Below are 19,247 nucleotides of genomic sequence, written 5' to 3' on the forward strand. Positions count from 1 at the left end.
TGCTGGTGACCGGGGTTGTAGGGTGTGTAGAGTGTGACAACAGTCCCAGATACAGAATGAATATTACAACTTCATTAGGACCTTTCATTGTTCATCAGTCTCATAAAGATTGATCAAAGCACACTGAGGGTTTCACATTGTCAATTAATTTAATTGCACCTGGACATTTTGGTCCGATGTGCGCCCAGTTCTTAAATACATCATTACTCTTTGTATAGGCCTATTTGCTAATAAACAATGCATTACAGGCATTTAGCAGACGCTCTTATCCAGAGCAACTTACACAACTTTTTTACATAAAATTTTACATTGTATCCATATATACTGAAGCAATGCAGGTTAAGTACCTTGCTCAAGGGTACAACGGCAGTGTCCTACCCGGGAATCCGCACCGAGGATTTCAGAAATCGTGCTGACTCATTATCTGTAACTGACGGTTTAGGAGGGCAACGCTGTGGGATCACAGCCAGTTTTTTCATTTTTTCAAAAACGGAGTTGGGGGTCAACTTCACAATCAGCGGCAGGTAAAAGATTTGCTTACTAGCGCCTGAGTGCTTGAAACACTAACACTTTGCTCGTTTTTATGAGGCTGGTGAACTCTCCACACCCTCCACGAAGGGAAAGTGAAACCTGGGTCTGGGGTCTGCAGAACCTGGATATATATTGCAGACTCCATTTCGCGATCGAAGAGACGACCGGAGAAGAGGTCCGGAGAATACCGCTGCACGGTAAGTAAGTTGGCTTACTTCGGAAAATGCTTGCTGTCGCCCTCAAGCACAGTAGACTACAGCTAACTTCAGCGGTACTGTATCGTTATAGATTTCCGATAACGGTATTTGTTTTGATTGTTTCGTTTGAGGCACAGGAATATTTATCTTGAAGTAGGTAATCGACTTCAACGTTTTATGCGTTTCCCCTTAAAGTACTCTGAATATATATTTTTAAAATTACTTCTTTAAATGAGCGCAGCCGGTCGCGCTGTCTACTTCTGTCTGGAGGAGGTCGTCGCTACTTGCGTGGAGAGCAGTTAGTACTGTGGAAAGTTGCCGAATCGGATTTGTGTATATAAATAAAGTATGGAATTTGATTTTTGTGTGTAAATAAATAAATGAACAAAACCGAACAAAACGGATAGTTTGCACATTTGACAAGAACACTATGGTGAAACCGGTAGACACTTATATAGAATTTAAAAAAGAAAGAAAGAAAGAAAACGCTGGTGTTGTGAAAATGGGGGCTGGACTAGAAAGAAGGAAAACGCGACTGACAGCAAGGAACTGTGGGATCTGCTCCGATCCGTTCCCGAAGCCAGATCCGACGCGGAGTCGATGGCTATCTAGTACTGTCTGTGCTGGTACCAATAACCTGGTTACCAAATACCAACCGTCATCAAAGCAGCGTATAAGGAGTCGAAAGGTTTGCACCGATAGAGAAACAAGATTACTTAGTATTTTTCATTTTTGTTCCAAAATCGAAAGTCTTAGGTTTTACTGTTGAAATCAGTTTTTTTCTTTGCTATTTTTATTTCTTTGCTATCAATCAGAAATGTTTTTTTTTGATACTTTTGTCACAAGTCTTTATGCAAAGTATGATCTACACAGTACGATGTGCGTTGTTCTAACTGAGATTTTAACGTTGAAACGACCGTTGTTTTGTTTTTTACAGCACGCGCGCTACACTACGTGACGTTCCATTACTTCAGAGACATTAAACAGGCACAGAGATTTGCAAAACCAACAGAAGTAATACATAGCTCAACAACAGCAGCAATTACAACACAAGATAAAAGCACTGTTTGAGCCAGGTGTACAAGAAGTGTGAGGCGCACTATGGCCTGTTCGCGTGATCACATAGAAATCATATGTTTTATATTAAAACTAATTTGTATTATTTGCTGTTTATACATTTGGTAAAAAGCAATTATAATGTCTTTATCTTGTAGCTTAGTCAATACTCTTTTTTTGTGAGAAAAATGTTATTTTTTCTTGCACAGGGTCTGTAAGTGTAGGTGCTAAGAGTTGCAGTCTGAAGGTGCGGTCTGTGGAACTGTGTCTCTGGAGATTATATAGTGCCCTTTGTGTTGAGACAGGTGAATTGTGAGCTGCTAAATTGGACTCAGCGGGCCTAGTGGTGCGGGGTACGACTGAAAGAAGGACAGTCATAAACCAGGAGGCTGTAAAAATGGCTTTAAGACATGGTAAGTGTAAGTTCATAAGCTGTGCAGAAATTGGAGTAAAATTTGAGATAAAAAAAACATGGTACTGCTGGTGATGCTGATACAGGTGAGAGTACACCTGTCCTCAGGTAACAGCGTCTGGAGAGGCTGCAGTTTTTGTTGGCTGTGCTTCAGCTGTGCACCCAAAATATGAACCCCTGTTAACATATGAGGCTTTTCTTGAGTATTATTGAAAAGTATTTTTCCCTGTACTGTCTGTGGGGTTCATAGTCATTGCAGCCCTCATTTAAAATAGCACTATCCTCCCTAAGCATGCACTATCCTCCCTAAGTGTGCACTATCCTCCCTAAGCATGCACTATCCTCCCTAAGTGTGCACTATCCTCCCTAAGTGTGCACTATCCTCCCTAAGCATGCACTATCCTCCCTAAGTGTGCACTATCCTCCCTAAGCATGCACTATCCTCCCTAAGTGTGCACTATCCTCCCTAAGCGTGCACTATCCTCCCTAAGCGTGCACTATCCTCCCTAAGTGTGCACTATCCTCCCTAAGCGTGCACTATCCTCCCTAAGCATGCACTATCCTCCCTAAGCACATCTCCTAGTGCACTATCCTCCCTAAGTGTGCACTATCCTCCTAAGGTGCACATCCCAAGGTGCACTATCCTCCCTAAGCATGCACTATCCTCCCTAAGCGTGCACTATCACTCCTAAGCTGCACTATCCTCCCTAAGGTGCACTATCATCCCTTAAGTGTGCACTATCCTCCCTAAGTGTGCACTATCCTCCCTAAGTGTGCACCTCCAGTGCTATCCTCCCTAATGCACTACTCCAAGTGTGCACTATCCTCCCTAAGTGTGCACTATCCTCCCTAAGTGTGCACTATCCTCCCTAAGTGTGCACTATCCTCCTACTGCACTACCAGTGTGACACTATCCTCCCTAAGTGCACTATCTCCTAAGTGTCACTATCCTCCCTAAGCAGTGCACTATCCTCCCTAAGTGTGCACTATCACTCCCTAAGCTGCACTATCCTCCCTAATAGTGTGCACTATCCTCCCTAAGTGCACTATCCTCCCTAAGCTGCACTATCCTCCTAAGTGCCTACTAGTCCTCCCTAAGGTGCACTATCTCCCAAGTGTGCACTGATTCTAGCACCCATGTGCACTATTATCCTCAGTGCGCACTATTCTCCTAGGCGTGCACTATTCACCCCAGTGTGCACTATGGGATTCTAGAGACTGCCTTTCATTATTCAGGGCTATGTCTGTAAACAGCGATAAAAAAACTGTGTCAACAACAAAGTTTTTTCTGTTAGGAAATGAATCATACTTCTGCAACATGTCACTTTCTTGGCATGTCAAAGTGAAAACAATTGCTAAAATAATTTTTTTTAAAAAGATGATTAAAATATTTTAATGATTATGTATCTGAGTACATCAAGTATTATGCCACTTCTGTGTCATTGTAATCCAATAACAAATGACTAAAATGTGATTTTGGAATATTCTGCAAAGCACTTACGGAAAAATATGAATTCACTTACATTTCCACAGCTCTGGAAGTCTATGACAGCGACAGTGACAGCGACAGCGAGGACGAAGATGCCAGGCGAAGGAGGAGGAGGAGGAGGAGGAGGAGGATGATGATGACGCTGATGTCAGAAGTGAGGCGGTCCCATTGCATTCAGGGTGCGTTGGAGATTGGGCCGGTTGGGATACAGGGCCGGGCTGGCCTGGTCTCCTCGACCCGGAGCTACCGAACAGCCGATTCGTTTGAAGTGGAGAGCCGGTCAGTTTTGGGTGTGAGCGCCGGGGCCGGTATCGACGGGCTCGGACGGGTCGGTGCATCCGCCAGCGTCGGCGTGTCCGCCAGAGTAGGGTCTGACGGAAGGGCAAACGTGTCGGTCAACGTGGGGGCAAGCGCAGGGCTCAGTGCGGGAGGGCTTGATATGGGGATTGGCGTGGGGGCAAATTTGGGTGTGAGTGTGGGACCTGGAGGAGTGGAAGTGGAGGCGGGTGCGGGGATGAACTTCGGGGGGGTGGAGTTAGGAGTGCGGGCCGGCATCGGGTCCAACGGGCCCAGTTTGGGGCTTGATGTAGGAGTGGGATCTAGGAAGATGAATATATTGGGCTTCTAGTAGTTCGGACGAACGCATGTACTTTTCGGGGCAAAAGGGAGGAGCCTCTGCCGCTGGGAGCCAGCAGCGGCTTCCCTATTGGTTAACCGAACTGTCTGTCTCAGTGTGCCGGTTCTCACCCCCCCCCCCCCCCCCCGACACTCCCTCTGTTCCGTGCTGCAATCTAAGTCCCGACTGAAACACACCAGCGGCATGGACAAAGCTCTCGAGCTAACCCAAATTATCTGATAAAAACAGAATTATGGACAAATTCGAAGAAGATTTTAATGTAATGTAATGTAATGTAATGTAATTCTGTTATGTCACAGACTTTCCAAATACATGGCGTGACTTTGTTGAAGGACCTTCAGCGCGTATGTTTGGATACGCTGTTATCGAACAGAGATGTACTCGCTTGCTTGCCTACAGGATTTGGCAAAAGTTTAATTTTTCAAGTGTGGCCTACAGTGTGCAATCTGCTATCAAATAAAATACCCAGAAAAATGGCCAGAAGAAGCAATGGTTTTGATTGTTTGCCCGTTACAATCAATAATGGAAGTGGAATTGTTGAACCAAAAAGGAATTAAATAAATTAATTTATCACCGATAAATAAATTGTGTTTGTTTCTTTTATTATCAAATCTCGAACCGCAGACTCTGCATATCTCGGTGATAAACTTTGATGGTGTAGTCGGTGCTCTGGCGCTAACGTTAGCCTTTTTCCCCAAATAGTGGCGAACTGATGCAGGTCTGTGGAAAAGTTTGCCTCCGGTAATGTTTTTCCGGTGCACGTCTCAGACCACGCCTGGCCAAAACATACAGTCTATGGGCCAAAATCGTCACCATATTTGGAGCGCCGCCCCTCTGCACTCTGATTGGTTGAAGGTTGCCTCCTTCGTTTATGCCTAGAACGTCAAGGCATCGGCCAGGCTCTGTTGAGCGAAGTGAAAAAAGAGACTGGCTCGCGAGGCTAGGCTTCTAACAACACACACACACATGCACACGGATGCACACACACACACATACACGCATGCACACGCACACACACACGCACCATCATGTTACACCACAAGGAAGGAAGACTGTTCTTATATTTCAGACAAAACAGAAAAAGGAATTTTCCACCAATCACTGAGTACGTCGGTGACAACAAAGAATAACAACGCTGACGCTGATTTGTGGGTAGCTTCTGGCTGTACTTCTGTGTAAACTAAGAAGAGAAAATTGGCGTTGCCCCATAGAACACAATATGGTTGCCATCTTGAATGGAAACTACAGAGTATCTGCACCAATCATGGCGTATGTTGGTAACAACAAATCCAGGTAATTGGCAGTTGCTTACTTGTGAAGTCCCTGTGGGGTAAAGTGGCATCTTATCCTTACTTGATTACCCCTGGATCCCTTCAAGGTGCCAATAATTTTTGTTTGCATTGATATGATCGATCTGAAAATGAGTTTTGTCTGGGGGCTGCCGGGTGGTTCGTCCTGTTCAGGCACTGTTTCTAATGCATGATGGCGCCATGGCGAGCTGTGGCCAATTATGATGTCACACAGGGGTTAAAGAGGGTTCATGTTCACATAAAAAGCCACGTTTCCAACTGACATGCAAACATTTTCATGAAGGGGTTCTGGGAGCCATTCTTAAATTAGGAGAGTAATGTTTGCACATATGAGGGGAGAATGGTAGGAAATGTGGCTTTTTGTGTGAAAACAAGGACATTTTTTTCCTTTTTACTATTAAACGATCATTTCCGCACAGGCTTTCATCGATTATGCTGGACCCTGAAGTACAGTGTAATGCATTCAGGGGGGAAATCTCTTCTTTTTTTTTTTTTGCAAAATGATGCAATTAATATGATAACTGTAATTTACACCAGAACCTTCAGCAAGACAAATGTTGATACTTGTGTTTTTCCATTTGAGAGAGAGCCCAGAGAAGACCGTGTGCAGTTGTCAGGGGTCAATATCAGTATTCGCCATGTTGATCTGCACTGATGATCATCCAAAACAGCCACCATTTTGATTTAATTCTTGACGGACCGGTACAATGAATCTGATACGTCATGACACTGCTGCGTCTCTGCTTCATGCTTGGCGATCATAAACACAGGCAGCCCTAAATGAATAATCCTGGTCAAAACAGAAATCAAAGACACAACTTTTGCCACATTTTTTGATCTACCGTGCCAGTGAAACCACACCCTGCATACACGCACCAGCAGAGAAATAGTGTAATACACACCACTGTGTATACAGCTTACGGAGTGGCTGTGATTCAGGTGTCAGCTGATTTTGTGCTTTGTGCAGATAATAATCTTCTAAATTACTTAATGTTTTTATTTTTATTTTATTTTTACAATAAAGAGGTGCATATAGTCTCTTTCATAAAGTGACCCTGATTATCCATTGCTCAAAGTGCCAGGCATCAGTGCTGTATAATGTTTGGCAAACTGGCCTTGCGACTTTGAAACAGGGTACAGTTCTCAGAGTGGATTGAGTTGCCACGGATACCTTATTTGTTCAGTAGAAATCCAGCCGTATATAAACGTGTCGTATGTGAAAACCGCCAGCTATGTACGAACCACTGATGACAGCCTTGAGTGTCATGGACGCAGGGCATATTTTTAAAAATGAGGTTTTAGAATGAGATTTTAAAATGAGACATGCGCAATCCGCCCAGGCCAGACGAAAGCCCGTGACCTCAAAACTCGGGTTTCGTGCTCGTCCTTGTGAATTTCTTGGCGAGGTCGTCGCTGTCCCCGGGGGGTGGGTGCAACCTGGCGCGTCGTTAGTCCTGGGAGTGCGGGGGACAATAGTGTGTGAATTTACATGGTAAATATTACTGTCCCGTCGCCGGGAATAATATAATAATATAACTTTGTCCCGGGCCCAAAAGTTTCACCCGAAAGCCCTGAGCGAGAGGGTAGGGGTGCGGATAGGAAATGATAGCAGTCTGGGTTATATAAGGAGATCAGAGATTAGGAACATGACAAGGTACTTAGCATTATTTTTTGGCGTGTTTTGTATAATGTAACGAGTTGACTTTATCTAACCTTCCCAAATCAAAATACAAAATTGGTCACAAAAGAAATTTCATGCACGTTCCTTCCATTGCCACTGCGTATGCACACGCGCCACGGCAGCAGGTGCTTGTCACTTACAACTTCCCATCTCTCCGGTTACGGTCCTTTTAAACAAAACAACAACAAACAAACACTTTTTTTTAAAAAAACACGCTTTAAGCAGTCTACTCGGTTGTATGGGGTTTCATGAAGTGTCACAGTCCAAGAAACAGTCAAGCGGTAAACCAAACATGAAACGCGCAGAATGAGTAAGCGCCCGGGAAACAGTGTTCACCCAATGCTTCCGCCCAGTTCTCTACTTTCCTTGAAACTATAGTTCTTGGCGCGCGGAACCCTGGCTCGTGAATCGCCAGCCGACGCTTGGCAAATTCCAAACTGAAAATGGGAGACGGAAGTAATCAAAGTTGATACACAACCTGGATGCCTACATACACGGGGTCAACTTATGGATGGGACAACTTTTAACTGACCTAGGCTATTGGGTGTAAAGGTTTATAAGGAATTCATGATATATTGGATTTTTTGACGGCTACAGTCGTGAGTAGTAAGTATGATATTTGACGAGCTGAAAATATATATTAAGACACGATGACGCTTCCAGTAAGGTGACAGCATTGCTTTCGTTCGTGTAAGAAGAACCCGTTTAGGAAAACAGTTCCAGCTGCCACTTTCCTGGGTGGCATGTGTGTGTTTCATGTTTGTGATTTGTTTGCGTTGTATCGCTGTTTTTGATTTTCGTGTAGCCTGTTTGTTCGCTGTCTTGAGAGCTGTGAGTTCACATTGCTTGATTAGATTTACTAATTTACTCGTGTTGCCACAGCGACAGCACCAGGCTGGTGGAATTGTCACGGGATTCCACGGGCAGTAACCGAAATAGCCGCCGGCCGGTGTTATTTACGTCCCCTGTTGAGAGTTTAGAGATATGTTCAGGGGGCGTGGGGCTGGGCGCAAGAAAAGTTACTGCTTACTGTCTGTGACATGCGCTGTTCCATTCAATAGGACCAAAGCGTTGCACACTTATTTTTGCGAACTGAAAACGGTGCAGTACGCCTCGTTGCAGAGCGTGGTTACTTTTGAATTGAATTTATACAAAATATGCAGACAATGACAGGCTTGGTCCAAATGTTCGAGAAATCAACAAGTTAGCAAGTTCGGATCAGGATAAAGGCAGGTTTCCCCTCCCCCATTTGGAGCTTACAGTAGGTGCAACCCACTAATTGAGATCGTACTGAACATTCCTTAGAACAAAGAAATATTATTGTGTCTTACTTTCAAGCCTTAATATCTCTGTGGGACTGTAGTAAAGAGCATCACAATCCAGGTAAAAAATAGAGTCACCATAAATTATATGCATCAGTTTTATTCTGCTGTAGATTGGAATTGTTGTATTTGTTATCTGGTTTAATGCACAGTCATGGCCGATGTAAATAGTTCATCATTGTAATGTTTTTTTGTCAGTCTGTCAGAGAGAGAGATGGAAGCTGACGGTCCAGAGGGAAAGTCTGGTGCTACTCAACCCCAGCCTACAGTGGACTGTGATGTCACAGCAGTGCTGGACTCAGACCCGCCCACTGTGGATTGTGATGTCACAGCATTACCAACCTCAGACCCACACACTCTGGATTGTGACGTCACTGTAGTCCAAAACTCAGACCTGCACAGAGCTGATTGTGGTGTCACTGCGGTGCCGATCTCAGGCCCGCCCACTGTTGATCGTGACCTAGCTGTGGGCGAAGGCGTTGACCTGTCCGGCGTCGGTGAGGATGTTGCCGTGGGGAACGCCGGGGGCACCCCGCATGCAGACGTCCTCCGGAGGTTCGAAAAGCAGCCCCCCGCGAAACTGTGCGGGTACCTGCACAAGCTGGGCGGCCCCCTGAAGGGGTGGAAGTCTCGCTGGTTTGTGTACGAGGAGAGGAGCTGCCAGCTGCTGTATTACAGGATGGCCCAGGACGCCAGCCCTCTGGGTCACATCCAGCTGACCAATGCCACGTTCGACTGTCCCCTTCAGGCCGACGAGGGCACCTTCCACATACAGACCCCCCAGCGGACCTTCGTCCTCAAGGTAATCGTGCCTCGTCCCGCTGGGCCCCTTTAGTGCAGTGCATAAGTATTGGGACCGTGACACAGTTTTTTTGTTGTTTTGGCTCTGTACTCCAGAACATTGGATTTGAAATTAAGCAATGAATATGAGGTTTCTCAGCTGAGAACATTCTAATCGCATATTTGCAATCTTAAACCTTACAAGGGTTAAGAAACACCATTTGGGATTTGGCAGTTTGATGCTTTGTCTGAATATGCATTACCTGGTTGTCTGTTATGAGTCATTTAAGGCCTTTAAGATGTAAGAGGTCATTATTATTACTGCTATACCCAGCCCTGCTATACCCGGCCCTGCTATACCCAGCCCTGCTATACCCAGCCCTGCTATACCCAGCCCTGTTTTAGTAACCCACGCCCTGGCGTATACCTCAGCCCTGTCATAGTGCAGGCTCGTAGCCACCTGGCTATACCCGCCCTGCTATACCCAGCCCTGCTATACCCGGCCCTGCTATACCCAGCCCTGCTATACCCAGCCCTGCTATACTCAGCCCTGCTATACTCAGCCCTGCTATACCCAGCCCTGCTATACCCAGCCCTGCTATACCCAGCCCTGCTATACCCGGCCCTGCTATACTCAGCCCTGCTATACCCAGCCCTGCTATACCCGGCCCTGCTATACCCAGCCCTGCTATACCCAGCCCTGCTATGCCTGGCACTGCTATACCCAGCCCTGCTATACCCAGCCCTGCTATACCCGGCCCTGCTATACCCGGCACTGCTATACTCAGCCCTGCTATACCCGGCACTGCTATACTCAGCCCTGCTATACCCGGCCTGCTATACTCAACCCTGCTATACTCGGCCCTGCTATACCCGGCACTGCTATACTCAGCCCTGCTATACCCAGCCCTGCTATACTCAGCCCTGCTATACCCAGCCCTGCTATACTCAGCCCTGCTATACCTAGCCCTGCTATACTCAGCCCTGCGATACCCAGCCCTGCTATACCCAGCCCTGCTATACTCAGCCCTGCGATACCCAGCCCTGCTATACCCAGCCATGCTATACTCAGCCCTGCTATGCCCTCACGTGGCATGTAGAGAAATATACTGCAGACATCATAAAGTCACACACATACACACCCACCCACACACTCTCTCACACACACACACGTGCACACACACACACACCCAGACTCATACACACACACACTCACTCTCACACGCACATACACCCACACACGCACACACACACACACTCACACTTTACACACACACACACTCTCTCACACACATGCACGTGCACACACACACACCCAGACTCATACACACACACACTCACTCTCTCTCACACGCACATACACACACACCCACACACGCACACACACACACACTCATACACACACACTCACACTTTCACACACACACACACACACACACAGTAAAGACGCTTGTGTGTTTGGCAGGCTGTGAATCGGGAGGCTATGATTTACTGGCTGCAGCAGCTGCAGCTGCGGCGATGGCGGCACAGGGAGGCCACAGGGCAGACTGCGCAGGTCTGCGCAGGCGCAGACAGGAAGGGCTGCTCAGACGGCCTGAACTTCTGCTCAGGTAAGGCAGGTGCAGTCTGAGCCTCGCAAATGCGCAGACGCAGACATTTTATACAGTGCGAGATTACTGGTACATCTTCATTGGAAACGTTTACATTTAGCGTCAAACACAATGTTGTACCCCCTCATAAAACTCCAGCTTTTATTTGTACTCGTTGGTAAACACAGACCTCTCTCTCTCTCTCTGTGTGTTTAACAGACGGGAGTGGTAATGATAAAGGTTTACAGCTATTCTCCGTGTTATCTGAGAAGGGAAAGGCGCAAGTCAGGGCGAGTGCAGACAGGACCGTCGGCTTCTGACTCACGCTTTCCATTTTAGCACTTCGTATTCCCGGAAAAACGAAAGGTCGCGGAACAGAGCTGTCGATAGCTGGCTGTTTGGGAATCATGCGATCGCTCCCGCGGACGTTTCAGAAAGGACGCCAGAGGCCAAAGCGCTTTAACAAGGCGGAATTTATAGTTGGGTCCACAGACACGAGTTAGCCTTTGGACGGTCGCCGCTGAATGTGACGCCAAAATACAATTTAGCTAATGTAATATTGTCTGCCACATCAGCTTAGCCTGCTGTGTGCCAAATTAGGAACGTGGAATAAACAATAAGGAGCCCACCCCCACCGATAGATGACAGATAGCATTGGCCCCGCTGACTTGTGGCTAAAAAAAACGTCTCGCGAAGGTAGGGCGGGGACACTCATACAGGAGTCGCTTAGAGGAAACAGCAGAGACTGCGAAACAGCCGCTTCACGGCACGTGAGTGATTTAGGGGAAACAGAACCTCGCAGTAGTTAGGGGAGGTATGAACGGCAGGTGTGTCCTAACCACATGGCATTAGTTTATCGGACGTTTGTCAGAGCAACGTGCTGTGTAGGAGAACACGGGGACATTCTCCCGATTTACACAAATAATAGTGCCAGACCAGGTTAACAATATAACTACACGAGTGATTATATGTGGGACGCCACTAATTATCTAACGCAGTTGCACGTATGACCTGTGCGAAGCACGCGCCAAATTCTCTGACACAAACAGCTCTAATGAAAGAGAGGAACTGAGAAACCCGGAACTTCACTAAGTTTTAGCGGAGGCTGCGCTGTGGCTTAGCAACCGAAACATTCAATTAAAATGGTAATGTGCGTACTTTTCCCGTGCGTTCTGTTCTGAACTATTTAGATTTTTGGTTTCCATGACATCCAAACCGTGCGCGACCTGTTTTCAAGCCTTGCATAATTGTGTCTGTGCCAAAGTGTGTATGTGAGCGGTTTTAATGAGTGTGTGTGCGCAAGTTTGTCTGTACCCTGTGCATGTATGCACTTGTGGACATTTCAGTAGCTGAATTTGTTTTGAAAATGTGTGTACCTGTATGAGTATGCATTTTTGCTCCTGTCTGTGAATGTGGGTCTGCGTGTTTGTGGGAACATGTTTGAGCATGAGTGCACGTGTGTGTGTGTCTCTGTGCATGTGTCTATTCCATATCTGTAAGTTTATGATAAATCTTCAAGAGTTTGGAAACTCTGAAATAATACCCCCCACCCCCCACCCCCATGCCAAGCAAGCATGCCCCCCCCCACCCCCATGCCAAGCAAGCATGCCTCCCACCCATTCCAAACACATGCACTCTTCTGCAAAAATGCAGGAAGTGAAGGTGCTGATGTCATGCAGCAGTTCCCCAGGTAAACTCAAACAGGTTTTGAGCAGAATGTAAAAGCTGTTTCCCTTCAGGTTGTCAGTCTTTGATTTTCATGCGCAAAGCAGCATTGCGTCAGCAGCGTCGGAACACGTTGTGCTTCAGTCATACCCCCCCCCCCCCCCCCAGCACAAGTCGTCCCTCAGCGCAAGATCTCCCCGCAGAGTGCTAAGTTTATCTCCGCGAGTCTAGTCATTCCCCAGAGTGCTAAGTCATCTCCCTTCAGTGCGCTAAGTCATCTCCCCGCAGAGTGCTAAGTCATCTCCCCGCAGAGTGCTAAGTCATCTCCCCGCGGAGCGCTAAGTCATCTCCCCGCAGAGTGCTAAGTCATCTCCGTCGCAGAGTGCTAAGTCATCTCCCTCGCAGAGCGCTAAGTCATCTCCTCGCAGAGTGCTAAGTCATCTCCCTCGCAGAGTGCTAAGTCATCTCCCTGCGGAGTGCTAAGTCATCTCCCCGTGGAGTGCTAAGTCATCTCCCTCGCAGAGTGCTAAGTCATCTCTGTCGCAGAGTGCTAAGTCATCTCCCCGCGGAGCGCTAAGTCATCTCCGTCGCAGAGTGCTAAGTCATCTCCGTCGCAGAGTGCTAAGTCATCTCCCCGCGGAGTGCTAAATCATCTCCCTCGCGGAGTGCTAAGTCATCTCCGTCGCAGAGTGCTAAGTCATCTCCCCGCGGAGTGCGAAGTCATCTCCCTCTCAGAGTGCTAATTCATCTCCCTTCAGTGCGCTAAGTCATCTCCCCGCAGAGTGTTAAGTCATCTCCCTCGCAGAGTGCTAAGTCATATGCTCGCTGAGTGCTAAGTCATCTCCCCGCAGAGTGCTAAGTCATTCCCCGCAGAGTGCTAAGTCATTCCCCGCAGAGTGCAAGTCATCTCCGCGGCTATCCTCCCCGCAGAGTGCTAAGTCATCTCCGTCGCAGAGTGCTAAGTCATCTCCGTCGCAGAGTGCTAAGTCATCTCCTTTGCAGAGTGCTAAGTCATCTCCCTTCAGAGCACTAAGTCATTCCCCGCAGAGTGCTAAGTCATCTCCCTTCAGAGCACTAAGTCATTCCCCGCAGAGTGCTAAGTCATCTCCCTTCAGAGCGCTAAGTCATCTCCCTTCAGAGCACTAAGTCATTCCCCGCAGAGTGCTAAGTCATCTCCCTTCAGAGCACTAAGTCATCTCCCTGATGGGTAGCCTGACTGTGAGGGCAGGTGAGACCGTGTGAAAAACCAGTTCTGCTGTGTGAATATCCTGCTTCTCCTGTTGTGTGAATATCCTGCTTCTCCTGCTGTGTGAATATCCTGCTTCTCCTCGCCTCCGGGAGATTCCACGCATTCTGGCCCAGCGCTTCCGGGTCACCATGCCGTGGCTGGTCAGGTGCTCTGGTGTGTTGGTCAGGTGATCTGGTGTGCTGGTCAGGTGCTCTGGTGTGCTGGCCAGGTGATCTGGTGTGCTGGTCAGGTGCTGTGGTGTGCTGGTCAGGTGATCTGGTGTGCTGGCCAGGTGATCTGGAGTGCTGGTCAGGTGCTGTGGTGTGCTGGTCAGGTGATCTGGTCTGCTGGTCAGGTGATCTGGTGTGCTGGTCAGGTGCTGTGGTGTGTTGGTCAGGTGATTTGGTGTGCCGTGGCTGGTCAGGTGCTGTGGTGTGTTGGTCAGGTGATTTGGTGTGCCGCGGCTGGTCAGGTGCTGTGGTGTGTTGGTCAGGTGATCTGGTGTGCTGGTCAGGTGCTCTGGTGTGTTGGTCAGGTGATCTGGTGTGCTGGTCAGGTGCTGTGGTGTGCTGGTCAGGTGATCTGGTGTGCTGGTCAGGTGATCTGGTGTGTTGGTCAGGTGATTCTGCTGGTCGTGCCTGGTGGTCAGGTGATCTGGTTGTAGGATTGTTGCTGGTCAGGTGCTGTGGTGTGCTGGTCAGGTGCTGTGTGCTGGTCAGGTGCTGTGGTGTGCTGGTCAGGTGCTGTGGTGTGCTGGTCAGGTGCTGTGGTGTGCTGGTCAGGTGCTGTGGTGTGTTGGTCAGGTGCTGTGGTGTGCTGGTCAGGTGATCGTGGTGTGTGGTCAGGTGCTGTGGTGTGCTGGTCAGGTGCTGTGGTGTGTTGGTCAGGTGACTGGTCTGCTGGTCAGGTGATCTGGTGTGCGTAGGTGCTGTGGTGTGGTCAGTGATCTGGTCTGCTGGTCAGGTGCTGTGGTGTGCTGGTCAGGTGCTGTGGTGTGCTGGTCAGGTGATCTGGTGTACTGGTCAGGTGCTGTGGTGTGCTGGTCAGGTGATCTGGTGTGCTGGTCAGGTGATCTGGCGTGCTGGTCTTCTCTCTAGGGGTTTCGTCATACTGTTTGGTTATGTATCACTTGTGTACTCGTCGATAAGCGTCTGCCAAATGCCTATAATGTATGTATGGTGGTGCTGTGGTGTGCTGGTCAGGTGCTGTGGTGTGCTGGTCAGGTGATCTGGCGTGCTGCGGCTGATCAGGTGATCTGGTGTGCCATAAATGTTGTCAACATGCACACCGCTTAATTAAAAGCCCGGAAACATTCAGGCCATGTTGTTGACATGTCACATAAACTTCGGTGTGTGGCTCGCGTTCGTGAATCGGTGCGCCGTGAGGTTCTGTAAATTTGGAAAGTGTTCTGCAGAAGGAGAAAGTCTGGGAAAGGCTGCCCTAGACGTCCCGTTTAGCGGCACTATGGTCAGCATAAAATCAACTCTGATGGAGCACTTTCAACTGTGTCCATGTACAAACAAAAACAGCCATCACGCTGTATGTGCGTGTGTGTGTGTGTGTATGTTTCTGCCATTGCTTGTGTGTGACAATATTCTCAAGAAACTTGACTTAGGAGTCTTAGGTTTTAAGTCTTAGTAGAGATTTGTTCGGCTGCATTCTGCTTTGGCTTCTGTTTGGCTGCTTGAATAATTCCATTAATTAATCATTTTTTTGTACCTTGTGTTCTTTAAATTTGGGGTTTCGGGCCTGGTTTTTTCTCTTTCACGCCACTTTGTAAAAGCGTCCTTCTGTAAAAAGCGCTCATATGCAAATAAAACAGAAGAAAACGGATGGAGCCAGGTGTCTGTTAAACACAGAAGCTTTATGTGGCGGGGTGTGTCCTACTACGCATGTCTGCAGAGACAGTGCGAGGCGAGGGCCAGGAAGAGGCTATCACTCATGAGCAGGATGAGGCCCTTCAACCCTGGCTGAGCTCATGCCTGTTGCCTAGTAACGACTCTGGTTGCCAGAGTGGTAAGAACCTCCTCCTCCCATACTTTCCTGGCCTCCATTTTGAGACATATTTCATGTAACTTGACGTGTAACGACTTTTTCTCCCTGGGGGCTGACGCAGTCATGTTATGTCACCAATGAACAAAAAAGACAGAACGAGGCAGGGTCATTGTACGTTTCTCTCTCACAAATAAAGAAAATCTGAACGGAATGCCCGAGCAGCGGACAGTTTTGCTTCTCCCAACGCTGTTTTTCTGTTCTTTTACGACAGAGTGTACCCTTTCTCAGCTTGTAGTGGGCTCTGTTTATTTAAGGGTTAGTAAAGAGGAAAATCGTCCTTCGGACTCCTATAAACGCTGTCAGCTGATTGGACGATGTTGTAGTTGATTTAATGCTTGGAATTTCCCTGTGTAATTTTCTCTGAACTCTCTCAGAGAGGGGATGACACTGTTAGAGGAGCAAGCAGCCAAACTGTTCTACCATGTACACACACACACACACACACTGCACCACATACACACCCGCACCCCACGCACCACACACACACGCACACACACTACACACATAACACACACACAACACACAACACACAAACGCACCACACACACACTAATACACACACACACACACACACACACCACAAGCACCACACACACCAACATACACACAAACACACGCACGAACCATACAAGCACTGAAATGTTGTACATGTACAGTGTAAACACACGAACAGGCTGTATTTTACTTGGGTGTGGCCAGTCATTCAGAGCTCAGGGGAAACCCCCTTAGCTCTGTTATAAGGGCCTTTAATGCAAACAGCTATACCACAGAGTCCCGTCACTGCACTGCAGAAAAGGAATCCTGCCCTCTGCAGGCTCACTGGCCTTACTGCAGCTACCTGGCTTTCCCAGGAAGAGTTAGTCAGTGATTACAACACACTTTAAGGAGAGAATAAATTCATTCTGACTGTCTTACCTTTGTTCAAATGTACATGTTTTTCTAAAGCACAGTATGTGCATGAGAGTTGCTGGTCTGGGATATCGAAATTAACCGGAGAGTGAGAGGAGAGAGAGAGAGGGGAGAGGGAGTGTGGTTTCCACGCACACAGGTAGAAATGTTGTACTGTAGCTGGGGTGGTTTCCACACACACAGGTAGAAGTGTTGTACTGTAGCTGGGGTGGTTTCCACACACACAGGTAGAAGTGTTGTACTGTAGCTGGGGTGGTTTCCACACACACAGGTAGAAATGTTGTACTGTAGCTGGGTGGTTTCTACACACACACAGGTAGAAGTGTTGTACTGTAGTTGGGGTGGTTTCTACACACAGGTAGAAGTGTTGTACTGTAGCTGGGGTGGTTTCTACACACAGGTAGAAGTGTTGTACTGTAGCTGGGGTGGTTTCTACACACAGGTAGAAGTGTTGTACTGTAGCTGGGGTGGTTTCTACACACAGGTAGAAATGTTACTGTAGATGAGGTGGTTTCCACACACACAGGTAGAAGTGTTGTACTGTAGCTGGAGTGGTTTCTACACACAGGTAGAAGTGTTGTGCTGTAGCTGGGGTGGTTTCCACACACACAGGTAGAAGTGTTGTGCTGTAGCTGGGGTTTCCCACCAGGTAGGTTTGTATGTATGGTGGTCAACAATAGAATGTTGTACTGTCTGGAATGTTCACAACACAGGTGAAGTGTTCTGTAGTGGTGGTGTATGCTGTGCTTTCATCATGTGCTCTTGTTTTTCTGTGTTTGTTTTGTTTTTGTTTTTTTTGGGGGGGGGGGTATAGTTGACTTCCTGCCCATTATGAAACCCCCCGCTGGGCTGGTGGGAGAAGAGGCTGCCCAGCAACCAGCGCCACGGCAACAAGCTACCCTCTGTAACGTCTCATTCAAGCACCCTTTCACAGAGATACAGTGAGTAACACACACACACACACACTCTCTCTCTCACACACACACACACCTCACACACACCTCTCTCACACACACACACACAACACTCACACACACACACACACACACACACACTCACTCACACACACACACACACACATACACACACACACACACACACACAGATACACACACACACACGCACACATACACTCACACACACACACACACACACACTCACACACACACAGATACAAATGCACATTAATATACAAACACACCATTTTGTGTGCACAAACTGGGTTTGCTGGTTGAGAAGTGCTGTTTAAATGCACATTAACCTCCTCACAAAGTCAGGAAGCCATCGTTTTATAAACAAACGTATTGTGTGTTAAGCAAGCTGAACACAGAATGACCAGAAGCAGAAAAGCTCAACCCTGAGCATGTAGATTACTGCAGAGGCCCCCAAAGCTTCGGTGCAGTGATGCTCATCCCCAAAGAGGAACAAAGAGAAGGCCAGTGTAGAAGAACTGCCACCGCAAGTGCCTGATCTTTTCCGCCCGATTTTAACTTCGTTTTTCTACATTTGCTTTTGATCATTTTGCCCCATACAAATTCTGATCGAATTTAAAAAATAAAATATAATATGATTTTCATCTGTAACAGTTGTTCTTGACTACGCCTTACAGACAGGACACTGAGATCTAGAGGCAAAAGAACATTTGAAGTCAGATGTTTAGTACATATTAAAGTAGTCATTCATCGTGGGAAAGTGTAAAGATACCCTGGTGCTTGTCAGAAGACTGCGTGTGAACATGAGGCCGTTGTGTAGAAGGAACAGGCGCTGTTAGATTCAGCAGCGTGTAACACGAGTAACAGGGCCGTGAGATGGAAGTCAGTTGCTTCCTGGACTGTTTGTGTAAAATTGCATGTCCTGTGCAGGCCTACTGTACATTTCCCTGCTCTGTGTGTGTGTGTGTGTGTCTGTGTGTGTGTGTGTGTGTGTGTGTGTGTGTGTGTGTGTGTGTGTGTGTGTGGTCACAGGAACTCAGTTCGCAGTTTGCGGTTGAACCGCGTCCCCCAGGAGCCGAGCCGGAGCGTGTTCCACTATGACCTGTCACAGGAGACCACGCCCACTGACCCAGAGAGCCCCGCCCCCAAGACCCAAGGGACTCAGAATGCTACTGGTATGGGTACGCACACACACACACACACACACACACATACACACACACACACGCACACACACACACATACACACACACACACACACACACCACACACACACAGAGCAGGGAAATGTACAGTAGGCCTGCACAGGACATGCAATTTTACACAAACAGTCCAGGAAGCAACTGACTTCCATCTCACGGCCCTGTTACTCGTGTTACACGCTGCTGTTGCTTTTGATCATTTTGCCACATACACACACACGCACGCACACACACACACACACACACACACAC

General features: G+C 47.7%; 1 protein-coding gene and 1 long non-coding RNA gene across 6 annotated transcripts in view; both read left to right on the forward strand.

The window, feature by feature from the left end:
* Positions 1-403: 403 nt before the first annotated feature.
* LOC135255897 (uncharacterized) lies at positions 404-4,907 on the forward strand. Its single transcript, XR_010330309.1, has 3 exons — positions 404-728; positions 2,090-2,197; positions 3,730-4,907. It is a non-coding gene; the product is annotated as an uncharacterized LOC135255897 (long non-coding RNA).
* A 2,616-nt stretch (positions 4,908-7,523) lies between these two features.
* LOC135255899 (TBC1 domain family member 2A-like) overlaps positions 7,524-19,247 on the forward strand; it is a 21,831-nt gene continuing 10,107 nt past the window's right edge. The window contains exons 1-5 of one of the 5 annotated variants that reach the window (XM_064337672.1): positions 7,524-7,919; positions 8,834-9,437; positions 10,881-11,025; positions 17,676-17,802; positions 18,826-18,968. In XM_064337672.1, the coding sequence (XP_064193742.1) occupies positions 8,850-9,437; positions 10,881-11,025; positions 17,676-17,802; positions 18,826-18,968 (1,003 nt within the window). In that variant the 5' untranslated portion in view covers positions 7,524-7,919; positions 8,834-8,849. Of the gene's footprint in view, positions 7,920-8,410; positions 8,697-8,833; positions 9,438-10,880; positions 11,026-11,564; positions 11,775-11,795; positions 12,150-17,675; positions 17,803-18,825; positions 18,969-19,247 lie in introns of those variants that run through there. The other 4 variants (XM_064337674.1, XM_064337673.1, XM_064337676.1 and 1 more) reach the window with 4 other exon arrangements.

The sequence above is a fragment of the Anguilla rostrata genome, chromosome 5 (assembly GCF_018555375.3).
Source record: "Anguilla rostrata isolate EN2019 chromosome 5, ASM1855537v3, whole genome shotgun sequence".
NCBI lineage: Eukaryota > Metazoa > Chordata > Actinopteri > Anguilliformes > Anguillidae > Anguilla > Anguilla rostrata.